We start from the raw sequence: 22,083 nt of genomic DNA on the forward strand, positions 1-22,083 counted from the left end.
CCCCAAACACAGGAACAGATGTTCACACACAGCCACACTCCAGAGGTCTCCAATCTGATTATGTCCCTCCCTGGCCTGAAGCCATCCAGCCACAGGTGCTGCCTGCACAAAGGCTCCTCTGACACAGCCTGTCCTCCCATCCCACCCCCTATCACGCTCCAGCACACAATAGATACTCAAGAAACCACTGGCCAAACTCTGAGGTCTGTTTGTGTTTAATCAGACAATATGCAAAGTATTTACAACCAATTCCAAATTCCCCCCTCCCCCACCCCAGGCCTGGGCCATGGAATGCGGGACCCCCTGGCCCTGCCCAGAGCCAGGGGTCCCCTAGGCCTCTGCATAGTCATCTGAAATCTACAAAACACTGTTTGTTTTTTTTAAAAAAAAAAAAGGACAGTATTAGGATACCTTATACAAAGGGTGCTGCGCAGTTGGAAGGGGATTTGAGAGCACGCTGGAGTGAACCCAGATTTTGACTGGGACAGACAGGAGAAGACTTGGGTAATACACATGTATGAAAGGAAAAATTGAAATTTCATAGGCAGGCACCACTTGGCCTCCTTCCCCACTGGCAGGGCCTGGTTGGCTCAAGAATCCCTGGCAGCAGGAACGTTATTGCTATGATGAGGGGCTGGGGGTGAAATGTACATGGCTGGGGGACAGAGTAGGGGACATTTTTACATGTTAAATATGGACACACATGGAGGAACACACACGTGCACGCACACACACACACACACACACACACACAGGGGCCCTTGGCAGAATGCCTACAAAACTGTCAGCTGCCCCATTCAAGAAGGAAATGATGAGGCCCAGGGAGAAGCCACCACACAGCCCAAGGGCCAAAAGATGGTCTCTTGACGCCACAGGCTGGACTCACCACGTGATGCCAGGCCATAGGGTCTGGACAGGAGTGGAGCTGTTGCAGAGGCCATGGCCACACTGAAGCCATGAGAGGCAGACACTGAAGCCCAGAGAAGCAGCAGGGGCTGCCTGAGGTCACACAGTCAGTCCTGGTATGTGGCAATAGACAATCTGTCCTCTCTCACCCCAGCCTACACACTCCTTTCCCTACTCATGAGTTAAGGGTGCCAACTTGGAGAGGAGAGCAGGGACCAGGCATTGAAACAACATAGGACGAACTGGGGGAAGGAGGACCTGGGGTTCCGTCCTGAGGCCAGGGTCTCGCAACCACTTGGATCTTCTACTTCTGCTTGATTGCCTCCAGAGCCTGTGAGCTCCCTTTCATGATTGGCTAGTGCCAAAGATAAAAACCACCCACATTCTGATTGAAACCTGCTTCCCTACCCTTATACCTTCATTTCTAGCTCAGCCCCACATCCACCTCCACTTTCTCCCCCCCCAACAGCCCCACTCAGCGAGCTGTGGCAGCAGGACTCTGCTATCTCTGAGCCATTCTCAGGCCCCTTGCTCCCTGGGCTGCCCCAGTCTGTCCACAATGCCTCCAAGGACAATTGCATTGGTTCCTGAGGAAGACAGAGGGAGCACCGGGTTCCAATTCCACCTCAATCCTGAAGTGCTCTGCTGCCTCGGGCAAGTCACATCCTCTCTCCGGACTCAGTATCCCCATAGGTAATACGGGGACAAGGAATTGATGATCTCTGAGGATTCCTCAAGCCTAAGAAGGGCAGGGATTGAGGAGGGTGTTCACCCCCACCCACGATCATCAAGTCAAGCTAGGCCTCACCAGCCTGGGAACCACAGCGGAGAGGACTGGACCCAGGAGCCTTCCGCAAACAGGCGATTCAGAAACGGACGGCATGGGCCAGGGCGGCAGGCAGGCCGGGGGCCAGGCCCATCACTCCTCTTTGGAAAGGCTCTTTGGCCAGCTCTGCAGACAGACCTGGGGTGGTGTGGAAGTGGGAAGGAGCCAGTGCGCGAGGTGGACTGAGGCTAAAAAAAGGGCACCCTCAGCCCCAGCCTTTCTTCCCAGGGCCTCCCACTGAGACATCCAGAGCTCCAGGAGAGAACGCAGGGAGGGGGCGTGTTGGTGGGCGGAGCCAGGACACAGTCACTGGCAGCCTCAGGCCCCGCCCCCAGGGCGGCCCCGAGCCCCGCCCCACCACGGAAGAGGGCGGGGCCTCGTCACTGGCAATTCCGCGGAACGCGGGCAGGCGGAGGCAGGCAAGACCCCGCGTCAGGGGCCACCCCGCCCAGGATCCAAGCCGAGAAGGCAGTCTGGCCCGGTAGCCCCGCCCTATAGGTTCTCTCCGGGCTGGTACTGGGGCTCGGTGGACGTGAAATAGTCCTCCAGGAAGGCCTGCAGGTACTCGAAGGTGGGCCGTTCCTCCGGGTCCTTCCGCCAGCACTGGCACATCAGGTCATGCAATGACTCGGGACACTCAGGCGGGCAGGGCATCCGGTAGCCCCGCTCCACCTGGTCCAGCACCTCCCGGTTCACCATCCCTGCGGGCAGACAGAGGCGTGAGGCGCTAGGGGAGGCAAGTGGAGCAGAGGGACATTGGTGGGGACAACCAAGAGGGGTTCCTGCTCAGGGGCAGGGTGGCTGTGACCATAGGTAAGGCCCTCCCCAAGCCTGGGAGCCCTGAACAACGACAGAGCCTAGGATCAGAGGGTCACCTCTTTGTTATGCAGATGGGGAAACTGAAGCCCAGGAGGGGCTTTTACGTGCCCAAGTTCTCCTGAGCAGGGGGGTGACCAGGGCAGGGGCAGACGGACTAAAGATGGGCGGCGGCGAGTTCTCTTACCAGGGTAGGGCACCCGTCCCTTTGTCGTGAGCTCCGTCAGCAGGATCCCAAAGGACCACACATCTGATTTGATGGTGAACCGGCCATAGAGAGCAGCTTCCGGAGCCGTCCACTTGATGGGGAATTTGGCACCTGTAGGAACAAGAACGGTCGGGGGAGCTCAGGAGAACATCATTACCTCTCTGTCGGGCACCATTCTGGACCCACTTGACAGAGGAAGAAACTGAGGCTCAGAGAAGGGGCGTGACTCCCAAAGGCCACACGGCATCTGCTGGGTGCTTGCCCACCTTGCCGGGCTGTGTATTCGTTGTCTTCAATAAGTCGAGCCAGCCCGAAGTCAGCCACTTTGCACACGAGGCTCTCTCCAACCAGGATGTTGGCAGCCCGGAGATCTCGGTGGACATAGTTCATCCGTTCCACGTAAGCCATGCCTGAGGCTATCTGCAGGCAGAACCCCGGAGCCTGATTCAGAGGCCACCCTGTGCCCTTCCCAGATCACAGGGCACATGCCCAGGGATGGGGTCATCCCCAGGAGTGGACAGCCAACCAAATGCGCTTCCCTTCCCAGTTTTTTAAGCAATGAAACCAGTTTACAATAAACCCTGTTGGCACAAAAATTGGAACCAGTGCCTGGCCTAAGGAGGGAGCATAGGGCAAAGGGGAGGCACAAGACAAGATGCAACCAGGGAAGTGGGGTGACCACGAAAGAGACCCCAGATGCTCCCAGATACACAGATAAGTACAAGATCCTGCCAGTTGTCTCAAGTCCCCTTTCTGAGCCTCAGTTTTCTCATCTGTCATCCCTACCTCCCCTGATTGTGATAAGGATTAAAAAGTGGCTGTTGAGCACTGCCTACAACAAGCAAGTACTAATACACGTTTGTTGAGTTACTGAATGACCTTGACAGAGAAGAAAACTGAGGTCAGAGGTCCCATAGCAAGTCAGTGACTCCTCATGTCCAGGTAAGGGCTCTTTCCTCTGCCCAGAACCACCACTCACAGCATCTATAAGTGGTTCCAGTAATACCCAGGATGAGATCAGTGAGGGTGAGGGCAATCAAGACAACTTTCTTGGAGGGGGCACTCAAGAGGCCAGATGTGGCAGAGCCAGGTGGGTGGGAGAGCTCAAGGCCAGATGTAGGAGGTGGGAGGGGTGACTCACCTGTGCAGCCATGTCCACCAGCTGAGGCAGCCGCAGGTACTTGCCTGTCTCTCCCTTGAGAAAGTCCAGCAAACTCCCTGGGCAGAGAGAAAGCAGCTCGAGCTCCCGCTCTGCCCTCCCTGAGCCAGGAAGCAGTGATTCCCAGATCTTGTCCACTGGGGCAGGCCAGTCTTGCTTTAACCATACGGCAGATTTTATGTAAACCCATCTCTGAATAAAGTCTGTGTTTGTCACTCAAAAGGCAAGCAGGATGGGAAACAACCAAATGTTCACCTCTAGGAGAACAGAACTGTGGTAGAGCCATACTATAATGGAATACTGCTGCTGCTGCTAAGTCGCTTCAGTCGTGTCCAACCCTGTGCGACCCCATAGACGGCAGCCCACCAGGCTCCCCTGTCCCTGGGATTCTCCAGGCAAGAACACTGGAGTGGGTTGCCATTTCCTTCTCCATAATGGAATACTACTAAGCAATAAAAAAGGAAGAAACTACTAATAAACACAACAAGAAAGAAAACCCTTGGATGTAAAATATTTCATATATGAAGTTCTAGAAGAAAGAAATCTATGAAGACAGAAAGCACATCGGTGGCTGTATGGGTTTGGGACTGTACAGTACTATCTGCAAAGGAATACAAAGGTGTTTTCTGGGGTGATGGAGATATTTATCTCGACTATGCTAAGAGATACACAGCATATCCATTCATTAAAACTCACTGAACTGCACATTTTAAATGGGTGTTTTTTTTCCAAAGATTTTTTTAACGTGGACTAGTTTTAAAATCTCTATTGAATTTATTACAATATTGCTTCTGCTTTATGTTTTGGTTTTTTGGCCATGAGGCATGTGGGATTTTAGCTCCCCGACAAGGGATTGAACCCACATCCTCTGCATTGGAAGGCAGTCTTAACCACTGAACCACCAGGGAAGTCCCCTAAAATGGGTGTATTTTATCATATGTAAGTTATACCTCCAAAAGTGGAATTTTGAAAAATAATTATTTTCAAAACTAGGTAAAAGTCAAGCCAGGAACTTGACCCAGATGTGGCTCAGCTTGGAGGATTCAGGGAATTTTCCTTCCAGCCCTAGAAATAGCAAACAGCTTTACAAAAGCAGCAGACAGAGGGACACTGATGCATTGTGGGACATCACTAAAAACAAAAGGAACCGAGAAAGGCAACCTGCGGTTTAACGTTCCATGGACATGGGAAGTTGATTCTTTTCATTCATTTCACCTTTCATTTCATTTCAAGGCATGCGCTCTAACTCACAGACCTAGAAAACGAACTTATGGTTGCTGGGGGAAAGGGATAGTTAGGGACTTTGGGAAGGACATGTACACACTGCTGTATTTTAGATGGATAACCAACAAAGACCTATTGGATAGTACAGGGTACTCTGCTCAGTGTTATGTGCCAGCCTGGAACCAGGTGGATGGGAGAGCTCAAGGGAGGGAGGCCTGGGGCAGAAGGGATACATGCATATGTATGGCTGAATCTCTGTGCCTTTCACCTGAAACTGTCACAACATTGCTCACTGGCTATACCCCAACACAAAATGTTTTTGGTGTTAAAAATAAATAAATAAAAATTTTAAAAAATAAAGGCACACACTCTAGATGTGGCAGGAAGTAAGGCGCACCCCGCCTGCCCTGCTGTGAGGACCCCCAGCAGGGCCCTCCCAGCTTCCCTCACCCTTGCTCATGTACTCCGTGACGATGTAGATGGGCTCTTCGGACACCACGGCGTACAGCTGCACGAGCTTTTCATGCCTCAGTTTCTTCATGACCTGGGCCTCCTGCAGGAAGGCCTCCGGAGACATTGTACCAGGTTTCAGGGTTTTGATGGCCACCCTGGTGGTGCCGTTCCAGGTTCCTGTGTGGACAGGCATGCAGGTTGCCTCAGGGGAGGACCCCCATTCCCATCCCAAAGGGATGCAGGATCTGCCTGTCTGGGTACCAATGTCAGCTCTGATCTCCCAGGCCAGGTGACAAGCCCAGCCAAGGCCCAGCCTCTTTCTGAGCCTCAGTGTCACCATCTGCAAAATGGGCAGGACGCTCCTCACAGGGCACGCTCAAGAAACTAGCTGTTCTTAGGACGCTTATGATTAGAAATGTCCCCAAAAGCAGCACATTCATCAATTCAACTGCCCTCCTCAGGGTGGTCATGTTCCTTCTGGGTAACACACCAAAAGGTGACCTAGGTGTTCATAGATGGCGGGTGTGCACTGGTCGGGGCTGGGGGTGAGACAGAGCTGGCCTCAGAACAGGGCCACCAGAACAAGAAGCCGTCTCAAGCCACACTCGCCAAAAAGTAATTAAAGCCTCACACCGAGTACAAAGACTCAGAGGTCAGACTGGCAGGAGTTTGGCTCCCACCTCTGCCCACTGTCAGCAGTGAGACCACAGGTGAGTCAGTGCCCCTCTAAACCTCAATTTTCTCATCTGGAAAATGGGGCTGCTAAGCCCACCGTGAGCACACAGTTAAAGCTGCAGCTGTCATTTTATTATTATCTGGTTTTTCAAACTGTGATGCCTCAGGGAAAGCTATGTTTTAAACCAGTTTGTTTAATCCCAGTTTGGTCCCAGTCAGGCCTGAGGCTCCTTTGATGAATGGCCTTGGCCCATGCCTCACCATCTCTGGGCCTCCACCTGCGGGTTGGGGCTCAGGCCCATGTCTGCGGTCCTCCAGCACAGGCCCTCTGGAGATATGTACCAGGCTCTTCGTAAGTCTGCCTGGATCGTCCAGGGAGGAGCAAGAGCCTCCTCCACTGATTTCACCGCACAGCCAAGCCAGGAAGGAGTTTTGCAGCCACCAGAATGGCTGATGCTCTCCGTTTGGCTCAGGTTCTCTCTTTTTTTTTAATATTTATTTATGCATTTGGCTGCACTAGATCTTAGTTGTGGCACATGGGATCTCTGATCTTTGTTGAAGCATGTGAACTCTTAGCTGTGGCTTGCGGGGTCGAGTTCCCTGACTAAAGATTGAACCTGGGCCCCCTGCATTGGGAGCATGGAATCTCAGCCACCAGACTGCCAGGGAAGTCCCATCAGGTCCTCTCTTTGTGTCTGTGATTTGCATCCCTGTCCCCTCTCCCCAGCTCAAAGCCAGCAGCTCCCCTTTCCTGACCTGGCCTGACCTCCAGCCTGCAGGCCTCTGTCCCTGCAATGAGCCTCCCAGGAAGCCCCTCTGCTCTCCTCCATCACCTCTTCCTCTGAAGGGAAGGAAGTGGAGGCAATGATATGCTGGAGTTCAGATGGAACCACCTTGAAAACCACACACGGTCATCTCTCTGCCAGACGTGCGGGCTCGCAACGGCCAGGCCTCCCTCACCATGACCTCCGCGACCCATGTCTGCAGAAACCAGTCAGCAGAAGGGGGCCTGGGTTTTGTCAGGGCTGCACGGCGTTTGTTTTCAAGGACAGTTTGGCCACTTCTCCAGAGTGAAACAGGAGATCTTTAACAGGCCAGGAGCACTCTAGACTCTGTACCTCCTGGAGCTCCATCTAGGAGCTGAGGTTTCTCTTCCCACAGCTGAAGTTAACGTGGGGACACATGTGGGGCCGGAATTCTCTCAATCCCCCAGGGGGTCCTATTACCCCCAGCCCCATATTATAGGTGGGAAGATCAAGGCTCAGAGGGAAGCCACCCGGCCCAGACCACAGGGCACATCACTGGGGAGTCACAATGCCCAGTCCCAAGCAGTTCCCAGAAAACGGGTGCCACGGCAGCCAGAGGCACAGTTTGCTGGGGCCCAGCTTGCTGCTGCTCACCACTGGAGGAGTTCCATGTTGAAAGCAGGACCCACAGTTCACAGAGGTGATGAGATCGTGGAAGCAAAGGGGGGACTCGTGGGGCCTGGAGCAGCCACATGGGACAGATATCTGCCTGGTTCTCAAGTGGGGCAAGGCAGGGGTGGGAGTGCGGGCGGCATGGCCTTACCCATCCACACCTCTCCGAAGCAGCCCTGGCCCAGCTTGACCTCCAGCCGCAGCGACTCCCGGGGGATCTCCCAGGCGTCCTTGGCCAGGCCTTGAGTCTGCGGCTTGGACGTGGGGCACACAGTGGTGAGGCGGTGACAGAGGCCGTCAGCGTGTTCTGAAGACAGAGATAGGGCGGTGGAGTTCAGGCCTGGCATCCACGCAGGGTCGCCGTGTCCCACGGGGTGTGTGTGGGTGTGTGTGTAGACTCACACACTGTATGCACACAGGCTTCGGGGCCACAAAGGACACCCTCGAGGCCAGGCGTCCATACCTGTGTGTATGCACTGCCCCCAACACGGGCCCACACTGCCTCATGCATCTGCTCCCCGAGTCATTCATTCATTCATTCATCAGACTTTAAGGGGGTGCCAGGGAGCCAGTGGAAGCCTGCCCTCATGGAGCTCCCAGTCCAGGGGGGCATTTAACTTTCCCGTATCAATTCCCAGGACCACGAGTGTGACAGAGGAGAGCTGTACATGCGATAGCAGGTGGGCTGGGTGGAATCCTGGAAGGCTTCCTGGAAGAGGTGGCACCTGGGCTTGTATCTGCAGGAGGGTAAGTGGTCAACTAGGGAACAGCCCTCTGGGCAGAGGGCACACTGCCTCATGCATGTTCAAAGGCCCTGAGGGAGGAACAAGCCAGTGGATTGGAGGAGCCAAAAGGAGGCCGAGGTGGGTGGAAAGGGCTGCCAAGGAGTGAGTAGGGGAAGGAGGGCCCCAGGTAAGGCATGAAGGCCAGTTGGGTTTAGACCACCCAAAACCTTAGGCCACATGGGGGTCTTTCTCCTAAAATTCCAAGGTAACCTCTAGAGGGTGTTCATCTGGGGGAACTGGGTTCAGAATAAATACAGTGGTGGCCAAAGGGATGGAGGTGGACAGTGGCAGATCCTTGAGGGAGTCAGGAGGCTCAGCTGACAGAGGAGAAGGAGCTGGTGCTCTCAGGAAAGGCCACACGTGAAAGGCTATGGTCACATGCCACAGACACCCAGGTACCCACAGGACCTGTCCACATGGGAGCACATAGGCCATGACACCTCTGGAGTCCACCCAGGCAGCCCTGGATATCCAGACGGACTGGCCACAGCCTTGCACACACGGCCTAACCCGCGCCCACAACCTGCGCCTGTGAGCTCCCCGCCTGCCACTGGCTCTCCCCCTCTCTGCTGCGATCGATCTAGCCGCCCCCTCCTCGTCTCCTGGTAACCAGTTCTAACCGGTCCTAAGGCTGCAGGGACAAATGACACCAGTCTATGCCCCACTCCTTCCCGGCTCACTGCTCCAGGCAGCCCCCTCCTCAGCAGGCAGCTTCGGAGGAGGCGACATAGGATGGAGGGGTGAGAGGGGGTGGGGAGGGCAGAGGGAAACCAGGGAGGAGGGAGTGGGAGGAGGGAGAAACGGGGCTAGGAGGAAGGAGGAGGGGAACAGGAGCGTTCATCCTCGGGGTGACAGGAGTCCTGGACCTGATTGGCTCCAGAGCCCCCAGCTCGGGGTCTGCAGTGTGGATGGAGACCCCCGCCTCCCACCCCCTCCTGGGGCCTCTCCCCCCACCCCACTGCGCCCAGCTGGCAGCCCGGAGGCCGGCACTCACTGGAGTAGTAGGCCACTAGCTGCTGCAGGCTGTTGAACTGGGTGCGGGAGGTGATGTAGAAGCCGCCGCTGTCCAGCTTGCGGATCTTGTAGTGCTTCACGTTGAGGCCCTTGGCGTTGTCGAAGTCGGACACCGAGAGGCAGTAGGCGCCTGCAGGACAGGCCGGAGAGGGGCCGTGACCACCACGCCCGCTCGCCCACGGCCGCAGCACTGAGCCCACCTACCCGACGCGGGACGGGAGGCAGGCACAGACGGAGCCAGGTCTGGTCCAGCCTGTCTCTTAGCACCCAGCGCCTGGGCGGCCACTGGGGCAGAGTCAAGTGACAAAGGGCACCTGACTCAAGAATCTATCCATGTACCTTTGACCTGTGAAGCCCAGATGTGCATCCCAGCCCTGTGACCTAAGCAAGTGACTTGCCCTCTCTGGGCCTCAGTTTCCTCCTCTGCACAAGCAGGCTACTCCCCAGGCAGCTGGGCAGATTCAGGGAGACCACATATAAGAAGGCCGGGTACACAATAGGCACTCAGTAAATGTTTGTGGGGAGCCTCATAAGAATGGCCCCAGGTAGCTGTGTGTCCCTGGCCTAACTGCCTCTCCTCTCTGGGTCTGCCCACTGGAGTGGTGTCCAGGACCCGCCCCTCCCTGCAGATTCCAGGCTTAGGCAGGAGCCAGTGGTTGGCTAAGGCCGGGCTGCCCTGGGCAGAAGACCACATATTGGGCGTGGCCTGAAGGGTGCCAAGACTCAGCTGGGCCAGTCCGGGTGGCCCCCTCCCTGTTTTTCTAGCTCCAGGGAAACAGGAGCTCCAGTGTCAAAAGGGAAAATGAGGCTCAGAGAGGGAAAGCAGCTAGCCTCAGGTCACCCACCCAGCAATGCAGACACACACAGAACCTGTGCCTGGGTCTCTAAAGCCTTCACTGGACAACCATGACTTTCTGAAGATGGCCCAGGCCATGTGCATATAGAAGTCACAACCCTAAATCTAAGGCCAAGCCCTGACCACGTGTGCACACGCTACAAACATGCCCGTGTCTGGTGGCCATATGCTCACACAGGCTCATGCTCTCCAGGCCCCCAGGCACAAGGACAAACCCACAACAATTCACTCCCACACAGCATCACACAGACAACGCCACCCGAGGTGCACACACACACATGCCTGGACCCACACATGGCATGCACAGACACATGACTGCTCATAAATGCACACACATGACATGGACACTCTGCTTTCCCATCTCCCACTGAGCCCCAGGCCCACAGGAGGCAGGAGCTTCATCGCCATGGTGATGGAGTCTGCAACCCGCTTGCAGAGGGGCTAGAGAGAAAAGGGATGATCATTCTCTGGCAGAGGGGAAGGATAGGAGACGAACAGAGGCCAGGACTATTGGGAGAAGGGCAAAGCCAGGTCCCAGTACCCAGTCCAGCCCCCGAGGCCCCTGGGGAAGGGGAAGAAGAGGGGGGCCATTGCATCAGCACCCTCCCTGGGAACAGCCTTTGGCTCTTTGACCCTCAGGCCTCCTGATAATCTGTGTCCATTCCTTATCTGAGAAACCTGAGGCCAGAGAGACTGGCCTCTTTTGTTGGACCTTTTCAGGCATCTTTTGCTCACCACAGATAATTCAGTGCTCTTCAAATATACCTCCCTGCAGTTGATCCTGGCTTTTTCTCCAGCTAGAGAATTCTTCCCATCCCATTCCATATACCAAAGTCCTATTCATTCCTCAATACCCAGCTCAAATAACCCACAAAAGGTTCAGTTCCCAGTAGAAGCACTCATACCTTTCGTGGTCTCGCTTTCTCGCACTAGGAAGGTCCCTCTTGGGTTCTCTGCATTGAGCAGTAACCGCTCTGACTCCCGTCTGGTGATCTTGCCAAAGTACCACCTGGGGTGGGAGGGAGGGGGATGGTGCTGGTGGTCCAGGATTCCACCCACCCACCATGCCTCTTCCTGGGATGTGGCTGGGGCAGCCAGCCCCCCAACTCTAGCCCAGGAGAGCTCTGAACCAGCAGTGATGATGGTGAGCAAACAGGAGGCCAGAGTCAATACTTACTCTTCAGCCTGGATGGAGTCAGAGGGCGCCACGTAGTTGCTGGGGATGTAGCCCGTCTGTCCTGTGCTGAGCGAGTGGGCCAGCCACCAGTCTCCCTCTCTGAGCAGGGGGAGAGGGAAGGAGCAAAGGAGAAGGAAACCATCAGCAACGGGCCTCGGTGCGTGAGTCTTCAGAGGTGCTGTGCTGGGGACTCGCACAGCTGAGTGAGGTGCAGGGAACACGGAGATCAGGCCACTCGCCCCTAGCCAAGCTGAGCTGGCCTGGGACTCCTCCCCTCCCTATCCCAGAAGCCTCCTGGCCAAAGCTGACTCAGACGATGAGGCCCGAACTCACAGGGGCAGAGTCCTGAGATGGGAAGTGATCAGCTGCCCTGCACATACCCCAAGCCATCTCAAGATGCCAAGAGCCCACCTTGGGATTTAGGGAGGGAGCTCCCTGTCTCTGGGGAGCAAGCAAGTTGTAACAGGAGAAGCTTCCTGCCTGAGATGGATGGCGAATCAGACCTTCAAAACCTCCCCAAGCCCTGAGATTTGGAAGCCCAAGCCTGGGAACTGATGAGACCTGAGTGGAGGCAAAAGTGGTCCTTTTGGGGCTTGGTGACAATCCAAGCGCTCTCTGCAGAGCTACCACTGCAGCTGGAGCAATGCTTGCCTTTGTCACAAATCATGGGTCACACCCACCAGGCTCCTTGACTGAAAACTACAGGCCTCCTCCTGCAGCCTACCCAGCTATGGGGAAACTGAGGCCAGAGGGGGCTGGGACTTGCCCAAAGTCACACAGCGAGTCATGTCAGAGGGAGCTGAAGTAGCAGAGCCCCAGTGCCCAGGGCCCTTCTACACTGATTTCCCCATGAGGCAGGGAGAATGAAGGGGACAAGGTGATGGGGCAGGAGAAGCCCCCAGCAGGGTGGGTCCCCTGGGTCCGGGGGGTAGCGGGGAAGGGGCAGAAGTACCTTTGCAGCCATCTGAATGTGAACCAGGTCTGGCTGGAGCGGGGGTCCAGAGACACAGAGGAGGGAGGAGAAAGCGAGGGCCCAGCAGGAAAGAAGAGGCAGAGATGGGGGTGGTGAGAGAGAGAGGCAGAAAGAGCGAGGGGGAGAGCGGAGTGCAGGCGGTGCTGGGGGCGGGGAGGGGGCAAGGCGGCAGCCACAGGGGCCTCGCATCCAAAGCAATCACTGGAGGCAGGGAGGGGAGGCTGATGGGGAAGGCTGCCTGGGAAACAGGGCCCAGCCCCCTCCAATTCCCACTGTACAGATGGGAAGGCTGAGGCTAGAGATGCAAGGGCCTCTGCTCGAGGTCACACAGCCAGGCCCAGGTTCCTAACTCCCAGATGAGGAGGAATCCTTCCCTACAGGGAGCTGTAGAGCTTGATACCTTGCTGAGCTTCTCACCCCAAGGCTGCCTTTGACCTCATCACAACCCTGAGAAGACACACAGCCAATGGATGTGCTCCCTGCTGCCCATGATCAGGATCCAAAGAGATAAAGGCCCCTGCCCACAGCCAAGTCTGGACTTGAACCTGGATCCCTGGCTCCAGGTTCTTCTGAGCTGTCCCACCTGTGCTCTTCAGTCCATTTTGAAGATGGAGAAGTTGAGGCCAGGAGAGAGTGGGGCTGGGGGAGCTCTCTGAGAACAGATGAGTACAGGTGAGCATCCCAATGTCAGCCAGGTGAGCCCAGGCTCGACCAGAGAGTGTGAGTCCCTTCTGGATGGAGTGAAATTGGCACTGTGTGGGCTGACTCAGATATACAGTCATTGCACGCATGCACACTCAGGTGGGGGCACAGGCTTGCATGGGAATCTTGGCAGGAGACAGAGGGCCCAGAGTAAGGTGGCGATGCCCATCTCAACGAAAGAAGCCTGGAGGTGCCCAGGACCTCCATCTACCTCTCTATGTGTACCCACAGTGGATGGGGGGGTCCACACTGTCTGTCCTACTTGACCCTCAAGACCACCCTGCAAAAAAGGCAGGCCTCAGCCCCTAGATAAAGAAAACGTGGCTCAGAGATGTCTAGGGGCCAGCCCAAGGACACACAACACCCAGGATGGAATAACCCAGCACTTTCGTTGTAGAGTTGGTGAAAATGAGGCACAGAACGGGGCAGAGACTTCCCCAAAGCTAGCAGAGATCTTCCGGTCCAAAGCCTTCATTTCAAAGGGGGAAAATAAGGCACAGAGAAGGGCGATGATTTGCCCAAAGACATACAACGAATCAACAGTAGAGCCAGGGTGAGAACCAGGGCCCCTGTGTGCCCACAGCCAGTCGTGGCCGGCCCCCTGGACCCCTGTGCCCTCCCCAGGCCCCTCAGACTCAGAGACCCTCAAGGGAACCAGGGGAAGATGGAGGAGGAGGCAGCAGGGCTGGGGGCAGGGGACTGAGCCAAAGTCTAGGTCAGAGACATGGGGCAGATTGACAAAGCAGAGTTTGCAGGCTGGCTGGCCTTGGGAAAGGCCCCAGCCACCTACTCACAATGGAAGGCTGGCAGCAGCACGTGCCCAGAGGCTGGTCAAGCACAGCCCCAGAGGCCCCTGAAGTGGTGGTTCAGCTCTGCTGACATTACCCAGACTGGGCCAGCTGAGCCTCCAGTTCCCCGACACCAGCCCATATGTGAGTTTGGGCTCACAGGCCAATCTGAGGGTTTTATTTCACAAGGACAGGGATGGAGGTGTGCTGAAATCTCACTAAGGATCCAAGGTCCAGCTTCAGCCTGGCCCTGGCTTGAGAGGTTTCGAAAAGGCTGAGCGCCAGAGTCTAAGCATCCGGGCGCCAGCCCAGCTCAGCACTTGCAGGCATGACCTTGGCCCTACCTCGGTTTCCTCACCTGCAGGATGGGGATATTCATGCCTACCTCTGAGGATGTAAAATCCCAGCACTATGCCTGGCACACAGTAGGTGCTCAATGTGCATGAGCTGTTAGTATCTTGATTTGGCTAAAAAAGAAAAAGAATGAAATCTGCATCTCTATGGTACCCCTCCCCACTCTCCAACACGGCTTTAAAAACCAGCATGCAGTTCAGTTCCACTCTCCAATAAGGATTTGCTGTGTGACTTTGGGCAAGTTCCCTACCCTCTCAGCACCTCTATAAAAAGGAGATAATAGTCACAAAATCTCCCTTGCAGGCAAAGTGTGTAAATCAGTCAGCATCAAGCCATCAAGTTTGGGTAAGTGGATTACTGTGATTATCATCTGAGCCTCAGTGTGCCCACCTATGAGATGGAAATATCAAGCCCCATCTTCCACTGCCAATGGTCTGGAAGGTTCAAACCTGCCTCAGGTGTCTGTGAGCTGGCTCTGCTGAGGGCCAGGGACTGCCCTCACAATGAGGGGCCCCATAGCTTCCCAGATCAGTCCAGTCTGGTGGGGACTCTGATCTGAACTCAGAAGTGACGGTGGTGTTAACCTAACATGCTGAGCACATTTACTGCATCTCATACCTTTCCTGGGGCCTGGGTCCCATCAGATAGGCAGGAAGAAGGGAAGGAAGGTAATCACATTCCCGGCCTGAACCCTCACCTTCCTTCATGTGGCCAGAGAAGAAAGTACTGGACCAGGAGGTCCCCGAACTATGATTTTACACCCCAAGTCTGTCACTAGCTGTGTGACTTCAGGCGACTGACCTCACCTCTCTGAGCCTCAGGATCCTTTTTAGAGCCTAATCCTTGTGGCTAATTCAGGCAGGCATGTGGACTGGGAGGGTGGCAGCTTTGAAACCTGGGGAATTAGGGCAGCTTGCATCATTCTATTTAACTCATTTGGGCTCTTGGAACTGACCAGAGAAGCGATTTGGAGATTGCAGGCGAGCCAGGGCAGTTGGGCACAGCACAGACAGTGAAGTTTCCAAGCCCTGAGGCCTGGACCCCTGCTTGGTCCTTGGGGAGATAGCAGGGTGAGGCCGAGGCAGATTGTGTAAGGAGGGCAGGAAGGGGTCCCTCGTCCCATGGTGGGGAATGGAACTGAAGAGCCCAGGGCAAGGGGGCAGAGGTCAGTGCCTGCTGGAGAAGCTGGTGGAATAATCTGGGTGGGAGGAAACGGCAGTTTGGGAAGCACCCCAAAGTCAGACCCAAGGGGCTCTGGCTCCTAGAGAACCAGGACAGGGGCTTAGGGCAGTCACCCCTCAGATGGGCTTCCTCTGACCCAAGGCCACACAGCACCCAGAGCTCTAGGTCCAGGACCACGTGGCATGGAGATCCAGGGAGCAGGGTCTCCAGGCAGCTACTGTGAGGACACCAGCCCAGCCAGCCCCAGCCCAGCCCCAACAGGCTCGGCCTTAAGCTCTCCCTCCCCGACTCCCAGCCCAGCCACAGGCTAGACTCAGAAAGTCCCTCACTCCTGCAGGGTGCTGGGTGGGTGGAGGGGGCTCACAATAATGGAGCTTAAGCAATAATGGTAGAAGGACAAGCGGGGTGGTCCTGGGGTGAGGCATGAAACCTCACACGTGGGTAGCCTATCTTCCACTATGGGATGCAGGACAGGGATACTCCTTTGCCCATCCCCGATCCTGTTAGCCCTCCTCTTCCTCTAATGCCAGCTCCCCCCAACTCCACCATCACCCGACTTCTAAGGCAGAGGAGCAGCTGAGTGCTGTAACATAAGGAAGGGCTCCCGATCCACCCCGCCTTCCAATCGGGGCACCTCACTGCCCGCCATGGGCTTCCCATGGACAGGTCTCCATCACTTCCAGCCCTCCTGGCAGCCCCCAGCCCATCCTAGAAGGCAAGAAGAAGGAAAGGAAGGGGTTGGCAAAGGACGAGTGAAAGAGGCAGGATCAAAGTTTCCAGAACTGTCCTCTGGCCACACCTTTGCTCAAGCTGTGAGCCCCCTGAGAAGCCCTTCCCATCGTTGCAGGTTGATATCTCCCCAGCACTTCAAAGTCTCCAGCCTGAGGCACCATCCCACCCAGCTCGGGCCCTTCCCTTCTCCCAGCTCCTCTGCAGCTACATAGAGCCCCTCCTCCAAGGGCTCAGGGTCATGCTACCTCCCCACCCCCATCCCAGCTCTGCCACTACTAGCTGTGTGACCTTGAGAAAGTCATTTCACCCCTCTGGGCCTCAGTTTCCTCATCTGTAAAATGGAGCCAATAAACATTTCCACTTCCCAGGGCTATGATGCCTTTTAAATAAAACAGCGCAACTGAAAGCGGTCAGCATGAGCACAGGCCCACAAGCAGGGCACAAAAATTGGTGCGCCAGTACCACCTGGGTACCCCCAGTGGGGTGAGGAACATGGGGTGATGGGGGGGCCCCAAAACGTGGCAGGCACAAGAGCAGCCCTCAACGAGTTTCCAGTTTGGGGGTAGGCAGATGGAAACAGCTGGAACCGTAAGAGAACTAGAGTGGCATTGGGACTCAGACAGCAGGGGTTTGGGGGAGCTGGGAAAGCCCCCTCCCCTCGGGAGAGCAGCTTAAAGGAGAGAGCGAGCTGCTGCCCAAGTTCCAGTCCTGGCTTTGCTACTTGGTAGCTGTGTGACCTTGGGCAAGGGCCTTTACATCTCTGAGCCTCAGTTTCCTCATTCCATATGAGGAATCAATCTGGCGATGGCCCCTCCCCCATCACTACAGCCCTGATGGAATGGCAGCAGAGTAAAGGACGCGGGTGAAAATGCCTACCCCTCTTTTCCCCCTTGCCTCACAAGGAAGGCACTTCTGAGCTGGATCTTGAGGGATGAGTAGGAGTTTGCCAGACTGATGGGAGAAGGGGCCTTTCACGCAGAGGGAACAACATGCATAACAGCAGGCAGGCACGAACAAGCAAGAAATGCCTGGAGACGGTAGAGATGCCCGACCTCCTTAGCCAGGCCTTCGAGGATGCTCCGGGATCAATCCCACTCTACCCTCTAGAACCTTCTCACCCTTCCATAGCCCTGAAGGCATGTAACCCCCTCCGGCACTGCACCCTCCCAGGAGCTGCCCTTCTGTGAGAGGGGCTGCCATCTACCACCCTGCTCTAGCACCTCGGCTTCACTGTGCTTCCTTCGAGGTCCTGCTTGAGCCTCCCAGTCCCTGGTAACCACCAGAGGTGGGCACACAGCACGGCCCCCTAAAGCCCAAGCTGACCCCAGCCCCGCCCTCCACCGGCCACGGGACCCGGACTAGGGCCAGTCCCGCTACACTCTGGCCCCAGGAGGACGTGGCCTTCTCCACCCAGGCCTCCCTGGGCCCAGCGCTGGCCCTGCATGCAGCTGGCACTCGGCAGGGAGCTGAGCGAGCAGGAGGTGGATGGGGAGGAGGTGTGACGGGGAGTGACGGGGTGATGGGGGGACATTCCCCATTCTCAGCCTGGGGGTGCAGGTCAGGATCTGGTCCAACTCTAAGGTGTGAGGACGGAAGCTGGGGAAGCCGGAGTGGGTGCAGCCAAGGGGGTGCAGGTGGAAGCGCATGCAGCCCCACCCCCACCAGTGAAGCACCCCCACCCAGCCCGCCGCCCTGGGAGCGTGTACACACCTGACATCCACCTTCCTCCTAGGGCCAGCAAGAGAGAAGCAGAGAGGGAGAAGCTGAGAGAGAGCTGGAGGGAGCAAGCACGGGCCAGGAGTCGGGGGAGGGATGGGAGGTGGCAGAGAGGGGAGAGCAGGCCGTCCAAGGGCAGGAAGGCAGCTGGTGTGGAGCTGTGCCCCGCCCTCTGTTGGCAGCTCCGCCCACACTGGATCACCCCGGGCCATGGCACCCACAGCCTGCATTCCCCACCCTCCATGGCAGGTGCTGCACCCACTCCCCACTGCACTCTGGGCGGGGAAGGACCCCATCCCCTAGCTGAAGCCCCAACCTCCTCAGTTCATCACTCACAGAGGCCCCAGAGTCTGGCAGGGCCCCCAGCCCCCCCATTCACAGCTTGGCCCTGGGATGCCCCATGCCAAGGCTGGAGTCCCTGGAGGGGGATGTGGATGCCACCCTAGGGTGCCCTGTCCCCCCATCCTATGCCCCCACCCTCCTCATGCCCTATCCTGACCCCTCTCACGCTGGGTCCCTAATATGGGTCCCCCAACCCAGCCAATGCAGGGCCCTCCCTCTACAGCTGAAGACTCTCTTTCTGAGCTGCCCCAGGTGCTCCAGCACCTCTGGGGGCACAGCCTCCAAGTACAAAGGCCCTGCTGTTTGAAGCCCCGGGTCCCAGGCCCAGTCCTGCACTGATCACACGCCCCTCTGTGGGTGCTGGGATCTGGAGCATTGTGCTCTGTGGACCAGTTACCGAGCCCAGATCCCTGTCCCTGGAGCCCTCCTGAAGCCCCACCCACCTCATCGGGGTGCCCGCCTCATCACCCCACAGGCCCCAGGATGCTCAGGACGGGTTCCCTGGACCTCGGCTGCCTTGACGTCCAGCCCCGCCCGCTGCCCGTCAAGCTGGCTCTGGGATGCTCAGAAGTGGCTCTGGCCCAAGACCGGATCGGGGTCCCCAGGGGGCACTCACGTGTTGTTGACAATCTGAAGCCGCTCCCCTTTCTTGAAAGACAGGTCAGTCTCTGTCCGCGACTCATAGTCATAGAGGGCCACGAAGGTGGTCACTCCGCCTGCTCAGAAGACGGGCGTGTCAGAACAGCCAAGGCCCTGGCTGGCGGAGGAGAGCCCTGCACCCCGGCGGTGGGGGTGGGTCCCCCACTGCCAGCCCAGAGGCCTGCTTTCATTTACAGACGGTGGGCTTCTACGCATGCTCCTGTGTCTATGTATCTGGCACACCTGTGAGGGCACGGAGGAAGCATGTGGGTCTCTCCCGTGCGTCTGAGTGAGTTCAGGTGATGAACCAGCATCACCAGTGGGCTCCAGGTGATGCTGGGTGTTGGCTTCTGTTTGGCATCTGTCTTCCCCCCAAAACCTGAAGCCCCCAGTAACAGGCATCTTTATTTTGTTCCTAGAGTCTGGCGCGTAGCAGGTGTTCAAGAAACAACCACGGGATGAACGAAGAGGCGAATGAAGGGAAACTGCCCCTGGGGAGGTGGTTCTGTTGCTCTCTGTGTGACTCCGGGTGCTTCGGGCCATCAGGGAAGATCCTGGCTGCAGGTGACTGTCCCTCCTGAAGCCCCCTCTGTGCCCTATTTTAAGTCACAGCCTCCACCCACACATCCCCCAGGGCCCCTCCCTGTCCTCCGTGTTCTTTCAGAGCAGTTACCACTCACAAACACACAGCAGAGTTTACACAACTCGCTCTTCGCCTCTCTTCCCCAGGAGGGTGTTGTCTGTTTTACACACTGCTTGTGTTCCTGACACCAGACCTGGCACGCAGGAGGGGCGCCACGACTGTCTCTTGAACAAATGAATGGCTGTGTTTGTGGGTCCGTCTGTCTCGCTTGGGTGTGTGTCTGTGTGTTCTCACCGCACGTTCGTGCATCTGTGAGTCCGTGGGCTCCAGCTGAGCGTGTGTGCACTTCTGAAGGGCTCTGACTGCACGTGTCTGTGTCTCCATCTGGGAAGAGGAGGCGTTTCTGCGTCTGTGCATTTGTATTCGTGTGCATCTGCGTTGGGTGTGTGCCTGTGCCTGGAGGGTGCCCATTCCTGTGTCCCTGAGTGTGTCTCTGTGTCCATGGTGTGTCTGCGTTTACGATGGCATCTTCAGCCTAACATGTGCACGTGGCCTATTTGGGTGTCTCTGAATGAGTTGCCGACTGAGTGTGTGTGTCTGTCTGAAGGTGTCCCGGTAGAAATGCCCATGTTTGTGTGAGGGTCTTACCTCTCCAGAACCTTATCTACGTCTCTAAGCATCACTCCCCCGGGGCTGCTATACCCCCTCAATACCAGCAGAGGGTGCAGGGGCGCATCTCGCAGGGCCGGGCCTCTGAAGACCCGAGCGCTCTCTCCTTCTAAAACCCGCCCCGCCCCCTTGGCCACTCACCGCCTCCAGTCCTAATCCATCACCAGGCTAACGAGAGCGAAAAGCAAAAACGCAGACCTGGTCCCCGGGCCTCCCCAAGAAGCCCCCGGCTCTCTGAGCCTCAGTTTCCACCTGCAGCCCTTTATCTCTAGGGCCCTTTATACTGTGCATCAGAATTCAGCCCTAAAGGAAATGGCGTGTGCACCATACTTTCCAGTTTATAAAGCCTCCAAAAAACTCCCAATAGCCCCTAAGACCAAGTAACCCCCAGACTCCTCCCCGTCATTAAGAGAAAGAAACAGCAGCCCAGAAAGCGGGCATCCCTGCCCCCCCGGCACACAGCCCAAGGGGCCAGGGCCACCCGGCACACACTCCCAAGCACACTGACCAGCCAGGGGCCCCGCCCTCTGTGGGGAGGTGACTGTGTCCGAGGAGTTGAAGCCTCCGAACAGCTTGGGCTCAGCGGCTGCAGGGGCGAAGGCCGTGTTGGGGCCGCGGTGGCCATCAGAGGAGGCTGGCTTGCTGGGGGTCTGTGAGGAGGGGAAGGCACCCCCACCGCCGCCGCCGCCGCCGCCGCCACCGCCTCCGTGGGTGTTCTCGGCAGGCTCCAGGCTGCGGCGCCGCTGGCTGGCATCCTTGGGCTTGCTCTTGTTGCTGCCCATGTTCCTGGAGACTAGAGAGGACCCTGAGGTGAAGGACTCTGGGAGCAGACAGGGCTACCTGGGCCCCTTAGCCCGCACTTCCACCCATTCTACAGATGGGAAAACTGAGACCCAAAGAGATATCTTTGGGTAAGTTACCTTTCAGAACCTTAGTTACTCCATCTACAAAATGGGAATAGTGATGGCACTCATAAAGGGTTTTCTTGGTATAGGGTCAAGCACAGAAGAAATCCCTCATAATCAGAACCCCTAACTGCACCCCCACCACCTTCCCCTGAGACATTGTGTCCATCCCTCCTGGACAGGGACAGCATCTGAGGCATGTGTGTGTTCCAGACACCCAGGAGAGGGCTGAGGGTTTGTTGAGTGAATACATGATTGGCTGAAATTGTCCTACACCAAGGAAAGAGATGCTAAAAGTTGCAACCAGGGCAGGGATATAGCAGGCAGCTGGAAGAAGGAGAGATGGTTGATAGCTCATTCCAGCCCCAGGGCCTTTGCATATGCCATTCTTTCCACCTGAATGCTTTTCCTTGACTATTTCAGCAGTTAACTCATGTGTCCTTCAGTTCTCAGCCCAAAGGTACCATGTGGGGAGTGGGAGGGAAACGTTTAGGGGTGATGGATTATCTTGACTATGTGGATGGTTTCATGAGTGCACCCATGTGTCAAAATCTATCAAACTGCACACCTTAAACATGTGCAGTTTACTGTATGTCAATTATACTTCAATAATGCTCTTAAGAGAAAAAAAAATCCACCTCCTTTGGATGTGCTCCTGAACTACTTTCATTGGTTTAAGTTCCCTTCCTTTTGTGCCTCTTCTTGATAACATGAGGCTTCCCTGGTGGCTCAGACAGTAAAGCGTCTGCCTAAAATGCAGAAGACCCAGGTTATGTCCTTGGGTTGGGAAGATCCCCTGGAGAAGGGAATGGCTACCCACACTAGTATTCTTGCCTAGAGAATTCCATGGACAGAGGAGCCTGACGGGCTATAGTCTGTGGGGTCACGTGACCCTGTGTGTGTGTGTGTGTGTGTGTGATTAGACACACTGCTGCACTCCTAGTACCTAAAAGTGGCACACAGTAGGTGCTCAATAAACAC

The 22,083-nt window shown here is 56.4% G+C and overlaps 1 protein-coding gene across 5 annotated transcripts in view; it reads right to left on the reverse strand.

The window, feature by feature from the left end:
* Nucleotides 1-385: 385 nt before the first annotated feature.
* The window catches only part of SRC (SRC proto-oncogene, non-receptor tyrosine kinase), a 56,119-nt gene continuing 34,421 nt past the window's right edge, over nt 386-22,083 (reverse strand). For all 5 annotated transcript variants that reach the window (XM_055437161.2, XM_055437145.2, XM_055437156.2 and 2 more), the window contains 11 exons: nt 20,706-20,990; nt 18,923-19,022; nt 11,518-11,616; nt 11,246-11,349; nt 9,465-9,614; nt 7,837-7,992; nt 5,590-5,769; nt 3,898-3,974; nt 3,023-3,176; nt 2,736-2,867; nt 386-2,433 (listed from right to left, as the gene is read on the reverse strand). In XM_055437161.2, the coding sequence (XP_055293136.2) occupies nt 2,225-2,433; nt 2,736-2,867; nt 3,023-3,176; nt 3,898-3,974; nt 5,590-5,769; nt 7,837-7,992; nt 9,465-9,614; nt 11,246-11,349; nt 11,518-11,616; nt 18,923-19,022; nt 20,706-20,979 (1,635 nt within the window). In that variant the 5' untranslated portion in view covers nt 20,980-20,990 and the 3' untranslated portion in view covers nt 386-2,224. The remainder of the gene's footprint in view (nt 2,434-2,735; nt 2,868-3,022; nt 3,177-3,897; nt 3,975-5,589; nt 5,770-7,836; nt 7,993-9,464; nt 9,615-11,245; nt 11,350-11,517; nt 11,617-18,922; nt 19,023-20,705; nt 20,991-22,083) is intronic.

The sequence above is a fragment of the Moschus berezovskii genome, chromosome 15, assembly GCF_049115385.1.
Source record: "Moschus berezovskii isolate FMDL1 chromosome 15, NW_MosBer_1.0, whole genome shotgun sequence".
Taxonomy (NCBI): Eukaryota; Metazoa; Chordata; class Mammalia; order Artiodactyla; family Moschidae; genus Moschus; species Moschus berezovskii.